The 18,215-nt window shown below is 42.7% G+C and overlaps 1 protein-coding gene and 1 long non-coding RNA gene across 2 annotated transcripts in view; both read right to left on the reverse strand.

Moving 5' to 3' along the window:
* Positions 1 to 4,113: 4,113 nt before the first annotated feature.
* On the reverse strand, positions 4,114 to 8,341 carry LOC148048056 (uncharacterized). The gene is made up of 2 exons (XR_015695951.1): positions 7,916 to 8,341; positions 4,114 to 5,305 (listed from the first exon to the last, which is right to left on the reverse strand). It is a non-coding gene; the product is annotated as an uncharacterized LOC148048056 (long non-coding RNA).
* Positions 8,342 to 8,362: 21 nt separating this feature from the next.
* Positions 8,363 to 18,215, reverse strand: part of SYNPO (synaptopodin) — a 62,433-nt gene continuing 52,580 nt past the window's right edge. Inside the window, exon 3 of the mRNA XM_014058804.2 lies at positions 8,363 to 10,828. Within this exon, the coding sequence (XP_013914279.2) occupies positions 9,824 to 10,828 (1,005 nt within the window). The 3' untranslated portion in view covers positions 8,363 to 9,823. The remainder of the gene's footprint in view (positions 10,829 to 18,215) is intronic.

Here is an 18,215-nt window from a genome sequence, read left to right on the forward strand (position 1 = left end):
TTAGTAAAAGCTCATAACATCTAATGCTAATTATTATTTTTACTTCATTACAGGGGATGATGATATTATAGGAAGACAAAAAAGACGCAGAGACAAAAAAAGAAACCTCCACCACTTCCATTTTATGGTTATGTTAGTGCAAGAAAATAGCAAGTGTAATCTAAATAGAGAAATATTACCCTATTTTATATATTATTCAGCTTAGTTTCTCACGATGAGTGGTGATTGCACTCTTTTTTCCTTAAGTTCTCTTGTTCTAAAATAATTAATACCCAGTTAGTTTTTAAGCACACCAAAGAGGGTTTTTGTGGTCTTATTCATTCTGTTGTTCTGTTGGAGGAAAGCAATATCTTATAAAAATTGTCATCCATTTAATTTGGCAACACAAGGTCCTCTTGTCACTGGTAGGTCAGCAGGAGACGATGCTTAATTAGTGTGTTTTTTTCTCGTTTGTGTTTCCTTTCCCATAATTAGGTCCCTTTCCTCTTTCCATTTCTTCCTTGCAAATATGCAGCTATGGGTTAAGCATTGCCTAGGGTAGATGGCTCATTAATCAATACAGGAGAAATTATTTTTCAAAACAGAAAGTACACATACACACAATGCATGCATTAAAATTGTGATACATCCTGGTGTGTGTGTGTGTGTGTGTGTAAACCAGGACAAGATGACCTGTATATGTGCTCTGTTGTTGTTTAAAGGCTAATTGCAACCAATGGGTTATTGGCAGAGCCCTGTCCTCCCCAATTCCCCAGCCCTTGGCCCAGTCAAGGCAGTTCTTCAAAACTTACTTGAGTTTGGAATGGGCTGCCTTTCAAGTGGGGTTTTTTCCCAATCATGAGTATCCTTTTCAAAGACAGGGTTGTGCTCTCTAAGGTTGAATCCAGGGAATCACGGTGATATCTATTGACATCTTCTTCTTATACATGTTATTCATCTATAGTAGACAAAAGATAAATAGCCAGTCCTAAAAGATGACTATTAGACCCCCACACTACAAATGCTGACTAAAGTACCAGTTCTGGCATTGTTTGCCCATCCTACCTTTGTGTGTGTGTGTGTGTGTGTGTGTGTGTGTGTGTGTGTGTGTGTGTGTGTGTGTAGATACAAATCAATGTAGGAATGCAAGCCAACCTGATAGTAGAAATATTCAGATCAAGAACCAATGTTTTGATAATGAATCTCAGTCTTCTCATCTGATTTTAAGTGGACTAGAAAATACATACAGCACATCAACAATACATTTCCCCCTTGCAGACTAAAATATCAGGGGAAAACAATCAGTTCAGAGTATTCTTATCTATTTCATATTCAAACTCAATCATCACCTCCATTAGAGGAGCAGAAGTAAAGCTATTCAATCATTTAGAATTGCTACCCTCTTGTTCTCATTCTTTTTCACTGGAGTTTCAGAGGCTGGGATAAAATCCTACTAATTGGCATTTTCAGCCCACTTTGATTGATCTGAACTTAAACAATTCTCCCACAGGAATACTGTTTATGAATTGTACCTACCGATTCATGTCTCAGATAATAAAACTATTTGGCAAATATTAAGCTTGGTAGAGGCTACCCTCCATCCCTTTTCCTCTGTAAAGCACTGCTGTCCCAACACACAATTGTTGTATTGTGGTACTATGTGAATAAATATTGTGTAGCATTAACCGCATTTATGCCACTATCAAATGCCATTCCCTCAGCATTGAAACTGTGGGCGAAATTGGAGATGTTTGAAAGATCATTTGGGTTTATGAGGCTTGTATGAGCCAAATGCCTAGTGGGAGGCCATGCAAACCTGTTCAGCTATTAAAACTAAATGTTTGTTGGTGATTCATTGCTCAGCTGTGTATGTGCATTGAAAATTAAGCAGCTCTGAACAGAATGCCTCATTAATTTTCCCTGTGGTCAAGGATGTCAAAAAAGCCAAGATGGTAGCCATAATTCTGCAATCAAAACGTGGTCTCCATGTTTTATCTGCATTGTCCCTGCCTGTGGTCAAAGAAGGATGTTGCAGGATAATCACAAATGTCCTGCTTTCTTTTTCCTATTATGTCAAGCAATGTTGACAGTGAATCTTTGAGAAATTAGCTGTATGAATTCAGGGGCGCTGCTTCTAGATTACCCGTGCCACTGCTGGATTGGAACACACATAACTCATCGGCATGGGGAAGAAAATAATAGGAAAAAAAATATTGATGGAAAAATAGGTTGGAGACTTGTGTTGTGGCCATATGAGCAAATCCTAGGAAACTCTACCCTACCTCTCTCTTCCTTCCAGGTTTACATGGCTGCTAGAATTGAAGAAGGTTCTATTACTTCTCCTTACAAATGAAGGCTCTCAACAAGTCCTAAAACCCATTTCTTGAATGTGTTCAATTACGAAGTTTGTTGTGGTTACACTTTTTTTAATAGCAACGATACCAACACATGATTTTAAAAAAAGTGTGGCTATCAGCCATTCAAGGTAATCTAAGTCAGGAAACAGATTCCACAGTGATTACTGGAACTTTACAGCAATAGCATTAGCACTTAGATAGTGCTTTACAGGACTCTCTAAGAGGTTTACAATGTCTTGACCCCAACAACCTGGGTCCTCATTTAAGAGACCTCAGAAGAATGGAAGGCTGTGTTGACCTTGAGCCCTCAGGATCGAACTCCTGGCTGTGGGCAGAGTTAGCCTGCAATACAGCATTCTAACCACTGGGCCACCATGCCTCTTTTATTTTGTTGCTACAGGCTTTATTTATTGAATTTGAAAGCCTGACAGAGATTTCCCCTCCCTCCCTATTTAAACCAAGGTGAATCCAGGTGAGGCAATCTTGAGGTTCTTACTCACTCCTTCTCTTTAGGACTAAGCTGGTGTTTATGTAAGAGCTGTAGAACACCTTCCTCGAGGCCCTCTCCCTACATCTCTACACTTCCTACACTCTACAGAGGTCATCACTATCCTCTGGATGACATTGGAGTACAAAATCTGGATTAGATGCACCTTCTGTCTGATCCATCAGGGTTCTTCTTATATCCTTATGTGTGCCATTACTGAGAGTTGGAAGATGGAAAGTCACAAAGAAAACTCTGTAGTGAATAATTTTGATTTACTGCATTGAAAAGTCTTTGCACTGGACTTTATAATTCAAACATAAACTAGAAAAGAATGCACAGGTTTGCTACCCAGAAAAACACATGTGGCCATTATAATGACATTTTGCACCTGATTTTTATTCAGTTTTTCTGGGGAGAGAAGAATTTGCTTTTGTACCAACTTTGGGATGGAAATGCTATTTATTTGAATAAATGAATGTAAGTATAAACATAAAACTTGCTTGTGTAGAATCTTGCTTGTCATGGACTAAGTGTGTTGGGTTCCTGTAATTGCTTTGATTTCTTCCTTCCTTCCTTTCTTGCTTGCTTTTCGTGCCTTCAAATCAATTTTGACTCCTGGCAATTGCCCCGAGAAGTCAATTTTCTTGACCAGATGTTTCAGAATTGATTTGCCATTGTCTCCTTCCTAAAACTGAGAGACTATAACTAATCGCCCACCTGGCTTTGCACCTAAGGCAGGGGTCGGCAACCTTAAACACTCAAAGAGCCACAAAGGTCCTATCGGAAAGCCCCCCGTTCAATTCTGGAGCCAACCAGAAGTCTGATTCCCCCACCATAGAGTCTTCTCATAGTGCGGCATCCTTTTCCCTTTACCTGTCCTAACCGAAAGCCCTATCAATAGTGGAGCCAACCAGCAACAGGGAGCCACAGCGGAAGGATGAAAGAGCCACATGCGGCTCCAGAGCTGTGGGTTGCTGACTGCTGGTCTAAGGCAAGACTAAAACTCCTGGTCTCTCAGTTTCTAAGCTGGTACCTTACCACTACATCAGATTGGCTATCTTACTTAGGGTTGGGTGTCTGACAGATGATGCCTAGATGGCAGCAAATGTATGTAGAAACTTCTAATTCATCCTGATTTTTGCAGTCCATATGCGTATCTTATTACAGTTTCTGGCTTCCAGATGTTTAGTTGAATGACTGCCATTTAAGAAGTTTCATTCTTCCCTTTCCTATGTGGTTTCTATGAGTATGTGGGCAACCCACAAAGACCACAACTGGACACAACAAAGGTGAGTGTATTTCAGCATAACAAAGAGTTTAATTCCAAAATAATGTGTGATTGATAACCAGGCCATATGGGCTAATGTCTGATTTATTTTGGAGCTTTAATATAGGTGTATGGCATGGTGCTGATGCAAACAGTATCAGGTGAAGGGATACAGCAAGCCGTACATGTTCTCAGTGATACATTCAGAAATAAGATGACTCACAAGTCAAAAAAGATGTGAATTTCCCCCTAAGGCTCCTAAGTACATTGTTTTCAATATTTGTAGTACAATTTTACATTTGTCTCCTTGCGCTAAGTCTTTTGGTTTTCAAAGGGTCTTACGCCCAGCAAAGCGTATATAGGTAGGCTTTGTTTACATACCACAACTGGGACTAACAACTTGGCCATTGGGCAAAGTGGACAGTAAGTGGAACTGTGACTATGCTTACAATCTTACTTTTGCTTTCTTTCGCTTTACAGATTTGCAAAGGTCAATCAACCATAAAGTTACTTTTTCATCACAGTCCTTCCTTGCGAATGGTGGCTAAACAAGGCAATTTGTTAACTAAGGATGACCCATACAGAATTGCAGCCTTGGTTAACTACATTTTTCCAACTGCTCATTTCTCCTGGGATCCTGAGGAATTTAGCCCATCAACATGTTAGAATAAGGATAAACATGCGTCCATCCTTGATGCATTGTTCTGTGGAAGATAACCCTGGAAAAACTGTGGCACGAACTCAAACTTCACCTTTGCTGTATAGACAGATCTAAACCAAGAAACAAGTTTGTTCATCCTGCCCCAGGGATTTCTAGCGGTTTCTTACAGCAGAAACTGAGTTCAGGTATGTGCAAGTAGGTATGGCATTTCCTTTAGAGATAGGATGACTATTGCAGAATGGAATCTTATATACCTACACTGGGGGAGGAGGGGGCTTCTGAGACAATATGTATAGGATTGCACTATAAGTTAGCAGGGAAGGGAACATACAAATATTCAATGTGTCCTTAACATGTGGGATATATTTCTGTGAAATAAGGCACGTCTGATAAATGAGCTGGTCCCATAATAGAAAATAAGCAAAGGGCTAAAGGTATCATAACATACTATCAAACGGCATCCATCCATTTAACGGTGTGGAAATAGTTAGGGATGTGCATTCTGTTGCAGAGTCATCGTAGGAGAAGTCACAGCTGCTATTTACACACAGAGTCTAAAGACACAGAGAAAAAATTTACACTGTCAATATTTAGAGGCCTCGTGGCCTGCCTTTTTACCAATGCTTCACTTAAGGAAAAATGGGACTTTGATCCCGGAATAAAATAGGAAGCTAGAATTCTTGAGACTACTTTCATGTTTTTCATTTCCTGGACCAAGCTTCGCTTTTCCTTCTACAAGCTGTGAAAGCAGCAGTAGTGATTTCCTAGGTCAAGGAGAGAAAAACTGCCTTAATAGCTTCTCAATCTCTCTTTTGAACACCTTCTCTTACACTTGACATACCGCATTTCCCTCATCTTGCTAACTAAAGATCTCCCCAAATGGCTGAGACACAGCCTTCTCTCTGCCACAAGAGGTATAAAAACAAAGCTCAACTGTTTTGCTTTTATGCTCTGCATTCTCTGGGTTTATTTTCCTCTTGCTCTTGCAATTGGCATCATGAAGCCCTAGAGGGCACCATTGGCCCCTTTTCTTGTCATCTTCTCTCCCACCCCCTCCCTTTCTGTTTCTCTAAAGGACATGTTGGCTGATCTCCTAATGCTATCTGAGAATGACACCTTGATGTTACCATGTGTTCCCTGCCTTCTGGATGAAATAGATCGCTTTGGCTTGACCATCACACCGGTGTCCTGGTGGCAGGGTTCAGTGTGCAATTCTCTCCTCTCCCTTGCCATTTCTCAGGAGAAAGTGCAGTAGGAGCAAAGTAAAAGAAACAAGCAGTGCCAGGGTACCAACTATTTTGTAGCTGGCTGGTTGTTTTTGCATCTTTCTTTGAATTCTTCCATTCTATTTAGTCAAGGTTGAAGATGGGTCTTTCCAGAACCTGCATTTTGCTCTGTGATCAATGCATCTGTTCTGTTGGCATCAGTAATCTACAAGATGGAAGGGAAGAAGTCTAGATGTGAGTTGGCTAGCTGCTTCTACCATGGGTTGAGAAGAGTAAGGGCACTAAGACTGAAGGACTTATATAAGACTTCCATGCAACAATGTCCCCTTAATATGTGCACATATGGACCATAGGCTTGCCAAGCCCATGATTATTTACAAAGATCTTCCTCAACCATGTCCCTTTTAACATGAGGTGGTTGCAAGTTGGAAGAGTTGAGGTCCAACACGTCAGAAGGCAATGTGCTGGGGAAGAACCTCAGAGACTGATGGTTGCTCTCTAGAACTTCAGACTGGTCTCTTTCACAGCCTGAACTGCAAATGCCAGGACTGAATTTACTGCAAGCTGAACATTTCTACTCTATCAATAATTTCTCCCTTTACATATTCCATATTTCTGAAAATATTTGGCATAGCAATCCCATTTTGTTTCTGCTTCTTTTACTCTTTACTCTATATATCATGTAGAGTAAGCCTGATGGCCTTGAGTTTCAGGAGACTTCAGCAGCATGGCTCGGCCAGCTCGGCCCCAGTGTCCCACTTCTCCTCACCCCTAAAAGGAAAATGCCAAAATGCTCCTGTGGAGAAGTTATACTGCTGAAGCAGATACAATATAAGGGCTATTTGGCAAGCTTGGCTGAGTTTATGCTGGTATGTTTCCAAGGTACCCACAGCTTGGAGCCTCTTCCATCTGATCTCCTACATAAGCTATGCATGATCAGAAGAAAACAAAGATGGGGGTGGCCCCGATTATTCATTTCTGGCTCCGTTTGAATTAATATCAAATAAATGTTCTCCTCTTTAAAGGTTACAGGATAAAAATAGAGGGCGACTGCTGAATCGAGGGCAAGTAGGGAAACACCTGATACGATCTGGTCCTTGCCAAGGCCAGCTGATGTATTAGCTAGATGACACCCTATCACACAGCAGAGGAGCTAGAGAGAAAATGGGCAAGACATAGGGGGCCAGAACTGAGAGGTAAGGGGAAACCATGGGAGGAGGACATTTTGCACACACAGGGCTCACTTTACTCACATTGGCTAGACTCCAGATCACAGAACATATTGCCTGGAATTCTTTAGTTAACTCCATCTGAGCCTATGGACACAGATACTGCAGACCAACCTCCTATTCTTTTCCTATGGCTAGAGAAGGCAGGATAAGCACGGGACAATCATGCGGTGGTGGCGCTGTGGTTAAATGCAGCACTGCAGGCTACTTCAGCTGACTGCAGTTCGGCTATTCAAATCTCACCGGCTCAGGGTTGACTCAGCCTTCCATCCTTCTGAGGTGGGTAAAATGAGGACCCGGATTGTTGGGGGCAATACGCTGACTCTGTAAACCGCTTAGAGAGGGCTGAAAGCCCTATGAAGCGGTATATAAGTCTAACTGCTATTGCTACTGCTATTGCTATGCGGTGAAATCTGTCTGAACTATCCTCTCCTCTGCCTTTTCTCTTGACTTGTCCAAATCATTTTGTTCAATGGGAAGAGATCTATTTTCCCAGTCACCCGGCTCCAGCCAACCACTTCCAGGACAGATACTTCTACTCTGCAGGATTATGGCAAGGTGCAGCACAGAATAGGTTATTGTGCACTCAAACTGGGCTCACACATCAACCACAGACACTGGTTTGTGGCTGAAAGTAATGAATGGAGCCAGTTAAAGAGACCTATTGTAAGTCTGAAAAGAGAAAAGTGCATGCATATGCATGCCTTACACTTCAGGAAGTCCTTCATTCTAGATGCCGAACAATAATGATGAGAGGAGGTGTGTTTTTCTTTGCTGTTCAGCAGAGGTAGATCAGAAGTTTCGTGGGGCCACACAGATGGTGTAAATAGATAGATGCTGCTACCAGACACAGTACTATGCCTTGTAGATGTTGCTATGAGTCACAGTACTGGGGGATAAAGCAAAGAGGAAAAATGGAAGGGAATTTAGCCTCTTGGGTTTGTCTCCTATTTACTCTGATAGGCAGTCCTTCTTAGTAGATTGCAAGGATGGGGGCCTGAGCTAGTTGATCCATACAGAATCATCATCCACCTGCCTGGCTTTGGGTATATCTTGGCACCTTTGTGTGTTTTAGATAACAGCTCCTCACTTTTCCTTTCCTAGTGTGGAATGTTATTCTGAATGCAAATCTCTCCCACCTCCCACTCCCACTTCCGCCTTTGTGTTCTGTCCTGCATGTCTAGAGGCTGAGATACAGGGTGAAAATACAAGTGACCAATGAAGTTTCTGATAGGTGGCTGTGTTAGGGAACAGCTCTGTTGAGCTTCCCTACTGTTGGATATAACTAACTTTGCTCCTGATCCTCTACTTAAGAGGTGGAGCTCACTTCTCCATCTGTTGTTTCCAACCGTTATGCAAGAAGCACCTGAAGGCAACTTTCTCCAGGTGCTGAAAAAAGAGTTGTCAGAAGAGGCATTATTTGGGGCTTATTAACCAATCTCCTCCCCAGAGGGACATCTTGGATAGCTTTGCCTCCCAGATATCTGGTAAACTAGAAAGCAATAGAAGAGATCAGAAGACCTCTCTCCTGGTGACTGGCAGTACCAGAACCATTGCTCACTGGGCATTCAGTCCTAAAATCATGGCAAGAGTTCTGAGGTCATTGGGGTACACTCTGGGAACAGGCCTCCATTGCTGCATGTTAACTGGAAACCCATGTGGATCCTTGCTATCACAGTCCCAGGCTGGCTAGCTTTGGTGGCATTTCCAGAAAGCTTGGAAGTTCCTACGTTTCATATTCCTACGTGGTCTCTTCTAATGCGGATGTGGGAGTACTTGGATTGTAGCTTGAATCGGTCCTTCATCCTCTTGTAATTCAGCTGCAATAGTCCAGAGAACAAAAAGGCTTTCAAACAACCTTCTTTCATTTCATTTGATTCATATAAAGTCAATCTATATGTTTGGAGGAAAAGTACGCTGTGCAGATGAAGCACCACCACCAACTTCTGAATGGGTTTCTGGCTCATTTTTTTAAATCCCCGTTTTCTTCTTCTTCTTCCCTCAGAACGTTGGAGTGGAAGCCAACTGAAGAGTAGCTCTATCAAAGTAGAGCTAAATCAATGGCAATTGTTTTATGTGAAACATGGACTTAATTGTTTTAAGTGGAACATGGAGTTAAGGCTGGCTTTCCTCTCTTATTGTCCCCTCACTAAGAGTCATCAAGGATTCTCTCAAGGGCTCTGTGTCCTCCTGCCGGATATTTCTCAGAGGGGACACAAGCAGTCAGATGCGTCTTAAACTTCCCCAAGCAAAGAAATCATCGTGTCTCCAGTCCAGCTGAGAAAGAGAAACCAAAACCTGGGAAAGTCAAGCATGTCATCCAAGAGAGAGGGAGGAGGAAGCTAACAAGGTTCCTGTGGAAATGGATGTCCTGCAGGAATAGAAGCTGAATCACACTTCTCCATTGCATGAGAAATGTTTCTCATAAATTCTCTTCTTCAAAGTCCCCAAGAAGTGGCAAACTTGGAGAGAAGGTGTTACACATCTTTGCAGATGAACATCTTCCTCCTAAAACTTAACTAGGTTGGCAGGATTAAGCATGTATGGACCTGCACAAATATTTTGGCAACAGTTTTCACAACCTTTGTTTTTTGGGTTCATGTCTCTTGGCCCATGTTTAAGAGGTACAAGATGCTTCTGATGCGAGGCTACCCCGTTTCAGCCTCAGGCTGCCGTTCCAGCCTCGTGGACAAATATTGAAGCTGCGGATGCTAGGTGACTTGACCCCAGAGCAGTCAGAGTCCACGGATGCCTCTGAGTTGGTGGGGGACATGGAAGTGGCGCGCTTCACTGGGGACCATGTTGTCATCATGGGACTTTGGGGAGTGGGAGAAGAAGCATCCAGGTTTTTTGGACTGCTATATGATATCCCACTGGTGTTTGCTGGCAATGTGAAGGCCTTATGGCTGCCCACGATTGTGGGTTTTTGAAGCGGCTCTGGATGCTGGTGTGATTCCGAATGAGCACCCATTATACTTGGGCCATTATGGTTTGTTGAGACAAAGAACTGGGACGCTCCAGTTCTAGTAGGCAGCGTGAAGCATTTGTTTCCATTCATCCTCCCTGCTTTTGGTGACTGCAGTGGACTTGGAGATTTGATGCCTAGCAACCTGGGGCTGTTGCTTGATGATGCACTAGCCTGCGATGGGGCAGCTGAGACTGGGAGGGAGACACGTCTGTAGCCATCCATTCTTGTTGGTTTGGGTGACTGAATTGGGCTCAGAGTATGAGTACTTCTGTTCTTAGGGCTTCCGCCAGTGGATGACACATTGGGGCAAGTGACAGGGGGCGTGAAGGGCCTGAAGTTTTCTACTCCGGTAAGTTTGGGAGAAGAGCTCTTCCTCCGGGCAGCATTTATGATATTTCTTGCCAACAGCACCTGCATCTGTCGGCTGGACTTTTGGTCAATCTCCTGTCGAAATGGGGACAGAGACCTTTCGCTCCAGGATGGAGACATGGGAGGAGGTGGAGTCATAACATGGGCTGCTCGAAAGGCTTCGACAAGCCCATCCTCAGATTCTGGAGTTTGGGCTGGGCTCATCCAGCCCTCTATGCTGCTGGATGATCGACTTATCGGCTGTGGAGTCCAAGTTGGGGAGGCAGGCAGGGATGTTTTTCTTTCCTGAAATAGAAAGAGGAATAATTTTTAGCATTCTGTTCCTCTATGACCCTTCAGATTGTGCTTACCTGCAGAAGGCCAGGTCTGGCTGTGCACTGTAAGAGAAATTAAGGTGCAGAGACCAGCATGCTCCCTGCATTTCTTTTCTGGCTATATCCATTCCTCCTCAGATGACTTGGGGTGATCTCCTTATGCTCCCATTACTCCATGAAAATATCCTGATACCACTGTACGAGTGCTCTTTATCTGAGAACAGTGTGATTGGAAAAGATTGGGAAAGACAACATGGAGAGAAGGACTTCCAACTTTCTGCTGGCTTCCCCATTGACTTTGCTTGTGGGAAGTTGGCAGGAAAGTTTGTGGATAGTGACGATGTGATAGTAAGACGGTGCAAAGGCCATAAATACAACATCTGGTAATAACTGCTTTTGTTCAGTGCTATCATCAGTTCAAACATGGCTTAATGTAAGGGGGCCTCCAGAGCCTGGGAAGGACAAAAACACCTTCCCCCCCACCGTGATGCAGGAGGCTGACTAGGCCATACCCACCCAGCAAACCTCTTGCTAAAAATTTTGAAGCCCATCCCTCGCCTGCCAATTCCTGTAAAGCATTTCATTATTTTTCTGGCGGTTTTGTGGCTTCAAGTCAGGCCTGACACCTGGCCACTGCCTGAACAGGTCCCTACAGTTTTCTTTGCACTGTTTTTCAGAAGTGATTTGCCGTTGCCTGTGAGTGAGAGAGACTGGCCCAAGGTGGCATTGTATCTAAACCCAAACTACAACTCACAATTCCCTGGTTTCTAGTCCAGTGTCTTTTAAGTGCTACAGCAAACTGGCTCTGTTCTACAAGAATGCTAATCGCTAAATAACGACATGCAATGTGGCTATGAAAACAAGAGGGCTTGTGTAAAAAAAAAAATCGAGCGTAGAAAGCAGGTGGAAGTAAAGACATGAAACAGGAGAATCTCTACAAAACACAGAATGAATAGAAAAATTTAGGACGTTGCTTGAAATTTCCAAAGAAGTGAAATTCCTCTATCAGCAAAACATGATGCTGAAGGATAGGAGGATGAAAGAAACAGAGGGGAAAGGAATGTCAGAAACTGACATTGAAAACACGGGTCACTCATCTCTACTCCGTGGTTTTCTACTATTATTTCCTTCTTTTACAGTATCTTTCAACTCATGTTTTAGAAGACAAAACCATGTCAATACAGGACTATACCCTGATGGTCTTCCTGAGTTACATTTCATCAATTTCCTATCTTTCTCCCAAATGTGAGTCTCATTGCTGAAATAGGCATGATAATAAAGACCATAATGTATGTGTTAATGGGAAGGCTTAGCAGAACAGAATATTCTAGAAAAAGGATGGGAAGCTGCCAGAAACAGAAGTAATTGAGATTTATTGAAGCATCCAAGCACAGGGGGCTGTGGCTATAAGAAGAAAACTAAACATGTGCAGTACAGCACAACACAAATCCCACTGCCGTGTAGTTGCAACCCAATTTCTGACAAAACGACCAGAAGTCATAGTATCTGCATTTGACATGCTGCATGATTTCATCAATCTTTCACCCCCACTGACCGCATTCAGGTTAGCATTAATGGAAGTGCTTTGTGTTATGATTGGTGTTAAGCCAAGAGCTGGAGGGCAGCTTTCTATTGACATTAATGCACAAAGGTAACCATTCACATACAACTTTTCTGAGGATAATTTCTCCAGATGTATTTCTATTGGTGGAATCCTAAAGTTGAAATTATTTCAGATTAACTGAGGTTTCCCAGACTAGTTGGACAATCTGGATTGCCCAGAAGGAAGGAAGGAAGGAAGGAAGGAAGGAAGGAAGGAAGGAAGGAAGGAAGGAAGGAAGGAAGGAAGGAATTAATTTAATGCAAGAGATTTTCCTTGAATGATTTTCCTTCTCTTGCATTAAATTAATTCCTTCCTTCCCTCCCTCCTTCCTTCCTTCTTCCCTTCCCTCCTTCCTTTCTTCCTTCTTCCCTCCTTCCCTTCCTCCCTCCCACCCTCCTCCCTTCCCTCCCTCCTCCCTTCCCTTCTTCCTTCCTTTTTCCTTCTCTCCCCCCTCCCACCCTTCCTTCTCATTCAACTGTCCAAATTTTGTAGCATCCCTCCTGTGCTCTTCATAGCTCCCAAATGGCCTCTTGGTAGTGGAAATGCTGACATGAAGATATCAATGGCTTGCTAATTCTTTTGTGCCAAGGATGATTGAACTTTAGTTCACTATTTGTACCTCCACACATGCACACCTATACATACAGACACATGCACACCCACACCCCTGAACCTCTGTATATCAGAAAATAACCATTAGGGGTGAATGCTGCTGTTTCTCTTGCTTCCAGCATCCTATTGTCTAGGAAGCCTCTTCTCTGCCTCTCTCAAAACTGTTGCTACAGGTTTTCAAGAGTGGAGAGGAAATTTAGTCCCTTGTTAAATGGAACATCCAGATAGGAAGTACCTGCCTCATGGAAAACATGCCTCTGTCAGTTTTCAGCAAAATAATTCATGTATTTTCAATGTTCAATATTATGTGAAATTCCTAAGCACTGGTTAAACACTGTATAAATTGACCTTTCTCTAGGATGTCTTTGACAATAATTAAACCAAAGTGAGCTATCCTGCCTAAGACTATGGCCATTGCAGTTTAACACATCTGGAGAGCTCCCAATTGAAGAAGACATCCATGTTTTTCTCAGTAGCACTAGTAGTACATTTTTGCTTGCTGTTTTTAAGGCATGCCTTGAACTCTATAGTAAAAAAAACAAGTGTCAACACTTCACAGGTGGACCATTAGAAATGGATTTCTAGCTCTGAGCCCCAACCACAACTATGATGTGGTATTTGACACCATGGGCACCTTCTGTCAAATACACATCCATAGAGTGGATCTATACCAGTAGGTTGTGAAGTAGTTTTCTGTACTCAGACTGAGACGTTTCTTCCCTTAACCTTCCCATTTATTATTTGTGAAGCCCACATACAAAAACTTACACCTTGTTCATTTATATCAAACTTCGTAGCCTTGTAGAATATACCAGTTAAAGGGTATTTGAGAAACTGTGGCCCTTTGGGTTTTGCTGAACTACAACTCCCATGAGCTCCAGCATCAGTATATATAATTGAATGTGTGGATGATCTTGTGGGATGAAAGGAAGAGATGTTTCATAGGAAACAATGAGAAGAGAAGCACAAGCCTCCAATGGATTAATGGTCACAGGAAGGAAGGCTCTGCATTAATTGTTCAGGCAGTTAAAAGTGACAGTGTAAAGTTTGTACCTTCAGAATTGCAAGATTCTCATGATGTAGCCTTACAATAAAGCAGAATTGGCTCTGATTCTAGATTCAAAATCTGTCCCTTCGAGATGTTTTGCTGACTGAAGCATAGAATAACTGGCGCCCATTTCTCCCCTGCTAAGGCCAACACTTCCTGACAGCTCTCTCTCTTCCACGACTTGCCTAAAGCAATAAATTCACCTCGCTGCATCCCTCTCCTTAGTTTTTCATGGTTCCCTCCTTCCTTTGCTGCCTCTTTTGATGGCAATCGCGCTGGTGGAATGATATAACCTGGCTTTCCTGAGCCTAGACATCCTCAAGTTAAGCGGATTTCAACCCACATAATTTTCAACAGTGGCAGGGCTGGCTGGGAATTTGGAAAATGGTCAATGTATCTAGGCTGTGACCGAAACTGAAACTATCAAAGTGAGCCAAAGCACTTGAGTATCCCAAACATTACTCTGGACCAACATTTCTCAATCCCAGCAGTTTTGCAATGCAAGCATGCTGGCTGGAGAATTCTGTAAATTAAATTCCATGCTTTTTGAAGTTGCTGAGGTTGAGAAACATTGCTCTAGGCCTATCTTCATGGGTTGAACTGTACCTTCCACATTCCTAGATACTAGGGCCAAAACCTGTAAGGCACAAACTTGAGGAAAACTACTGGACTTTATGGCCTGGGGAGGATGGGAACAAGCGTCCAAAATTTTGGGAGGATTCACAATTGATATTCTGTCATCCAGGCAACCATCCTACATTCCCTAGATGACTTTTCTCAATTGTTCCACTAATTAAGTTAATACGGTCATGAAGAAGATAAAAAAAATCTTCTTGGGTAAAATGTTCACTTTACAACTGTTGTTTTCCTTTGGTAGAAATCTTTCCTCCAACTTTCTTTACATTTCAATGAAGTGAGGAATACAAGTTTAATGCCCTCTCATTTTGAAATCTTTTTTAGCTGTGGTGGAAAAACTTTCCTTTCCTTTCTCCTTTTTCCCTTCCTTTCCTTTTCCTTTCCCTTTTCTTCTCCTTCTCAACGAAAGACAATCATGTAAGTTCTATCTGCCTGGAGTCTGTTTGACTCATCTCTGCTTTGACTCTCAAGTTTGAAGGAGAAAAATTGCAGTTGCCAAGTTAGCCCTTTGATACTATTTCTCTAATATATGGTAAGGTAAAGGTAAAAGTAAAGGTTCCCCTCGCACATATGTCGTTCTTGACTCTAGGGTGTGGTGCTCATCTCCATTTCAAAGCCGAAGAGCCAGCGCTGTCCGAAGATGTCATGAGGCTGGTATGACTAAATGCTGAAGGTGCATGGAACAATTACCTTCCCATCAAAGGTGGTTCCTATTTTTCTACTTGCACTTTTTACGTGCTTTCGAATTGCTAGGTTGGCAGAAGCTGGGACAAGTAATGGTCGCTCACTCTGTTACGCGGCAATAGGGATTCAAACCGCCAAACTGCCGACCTTTTTGATCGACCAGCTCAGCATCTTAGCCACTGAGCCACTGCGTCCCAATAATATACGGTACATCAATGCTATTCATGGATAGATGGCTCTATCAGCTTGCCCTGCATGAGGGATTTACCAAGGCAGGTGTTTTTCTTGTAGGGATAAATGAAGAAAAGGGAGAAAAACTGTTGCTGCTCCTTGATTAACCAGCAGTTATGTGGGATTGAATTGGGAATGTCTGCAGGGGAGGTTTGAAAAGGTCAAGACAGCAGCCGTACCCACACAATTATATGCCAACCCTTTTGCATGGACAGTGTGATACACATAAAAAGGGCCAGGGCTGCGATGGTCATGTATTTTGATGTTTTTAACTTCCTTTTGCCTACCTCTTTACAAACCCCCAGGGCTCAGCATAGCTATTTAAATAATATATCAGAACCAAAAGAAATTATTGTCCTGCAACACCTGGCTATTCCACATCCCTTCTGCAGTAATTTTCCTTCCACCTTTGGAACTCTTCTGCCTCTGAACCCATAGCATGGAAGGGAAGAGAGAATGCACTCAGTAATATTAGTTTCACATTTGGTATTGCCACCCAATACAGGTTTTGTGTCTGATAAGACCCTTCCTTCATTGATTTGGCTTGCTTTACACAAGTAGTCCTCACCTTACGACCACAATTGAGCCCCAAATGCCCACGGCCAATCAAGACCATTGTTAAGTGACTTTTGCCCCATTTTACAACCTTTCTTGTCACTGTTGCTAAGTGAATCACTGCAATTGTGAAGTGTATTTGGCTGGCTTCCCCTTTGACTCTGCTTGTCAGAAGTTCACAAAAGGTGACAACATGACACCCCCCCCCCCATGGACACTGCCAGTGTCATAAACACATGGCAGAATTTTGGTCACATTTGATCATGGAGATGCTGTAATGGTCGTAAGTGAGAAAACCAGTCATAGGTCAGTTTTTTCAGTGCTGTTTTAACTTCAAACAGTCATTAAATCAGGGGTGGGATTCTACTGGTTCGAACTGGTTCGGGTGAACCAATACCTCCAATGATCAGCAAACCAGTTCGCTCCCACTATCAAGTACCCCCCCACACACGCTTTACTGACCTATATTTTCTTAGCTGAGTCTTATGGCAGAGCGGATTGCCATGCCTCAGTGTTTTCCTCCCCAGCAGTAATGCGGAAGGCAAGTTTTCTCAAAACTGCACACACAAGTGCACAAAGCGCACGATCACCGAACCGGTTGTTAAACCAGTAGCATCCCACCACTGCACTGAATGGATGTCGCTAAGTTGAGGACTATCTTTATTAGGCTTCTGCTAGAATTTGTCAAGCAGGAGAAAGAGGGAAGGACAGGGAAAAAAAGTCAGAGACAGAGAATGAACTAGATTGGGAATCTCTGTAGGAGAAGAAAGCCAGTGTGGCAGTAGCTTTAAGGCAGTGTTTCTCAACCTTGGCAACTTGAAGATGTCTGGACTTCAACTCCCAGAATTCCCCAGCCAGCATTGGCTGGCTGGGGAATTCTGGGAGTTGAAGTCCAGACATCTTCAAGTTGCCAAGGTTGAGAAACACTGCTTTAAGGTCTTGGACCAGATTCTCATCTACCTTCAGCCACAAAAACTTCCTGTGTGATTTTGGGCAAGTCTTCTTTCTTCACTCACAGGACTGAAGTTATGGAGCAAAATGGGACAAAGGAACACAGTACAGGGTGCTTTGTGCTCCTGTCCAAAACATAGGATAGGAAAGTAAGAACAGCTAGCGTTATTTAGTGTTTTGTGTCAAGGCCTTGCAGTTTGCAACTTAATCAACCATGGAAGGAGGCCGATGGCAGAAATTAATTCTCAGTGTTGGATTTGCTTAGAGACAGCTCACTCTGTGGGGTAACCCATCACTTGTTCTGTAGAGTCAGCCTAAAGGTCAGTCTGCAGTTAGCTTACTGTAAACATGATTTTTAAAAAAAATTGCAAACAAAATGTATAACCGAGGACTCCATATAATTGCATAGAAATTTGAAATTCTATATCCTAAAAAAAAAAAGATTGAGAGCTCCCACCCTCTTGGACCGAGTTGTTTATCTTCCCCCACAGATATTCTACATTGGGGAACTAGCCAGATGTGCCACTTTGAAAGCACTGCAAGGCTCATGCGTGGACTCTGGACCTGTTGCACTGGTCTACAGAGCTGTTCTGAAGGGTTCCCAATGTGAGGGAAATGAAGGAAAGACTGTGATGATGGCTGGAATTAATATTAATTCCCTACTTAACACACACTTCTGGTTCCTATTCTTTCTGTCCTGAGCCACACTTGTGGAGTTTATGGTTCACTTTTACAGAGATTGGTAGATTCCCCCCCCCCTGACTTCTGACCAGCTGACTTAGCATCTAAATGATGAGGTAGTGATGTTGAACAGCAATAAATGTAACTGCTCTAGAGACTGTATTAGAAACAAGGAATTGATTGCCTTGCTTGTTCAGGACAATAGAGCAACTTAAAAGAATTGGAGTTGAAAACAATTACTTGTAGCTATGTGAGCTTACTTCTTACTTCTAAATACCAGAGGCTTAGCCTGATCAGGTTGGTTCTGTGGTTTAATGTATCATCTCAGTGATACTTTTAGTCCCAAATAGTCAGTCA

Source organism: Thamnophis sirtalis, unplaced genomic scaffold, assembly GCF_051295495.1.
Source record: "Thamnophis sirtalis isolate CommonGarterSnake01/CBP01778 unplaced genomic scaffold, rThaSir2_p1.2 scaffold_3, whole genome shotgun sequence".
NCBI classification, from domain to species: domain Eukaryota; kingdom Metazoa; phylum Chordata; class Lepidosauria; order Squamata; family Natricidae; genus Thamnophis; species Thamnophis sirtalis.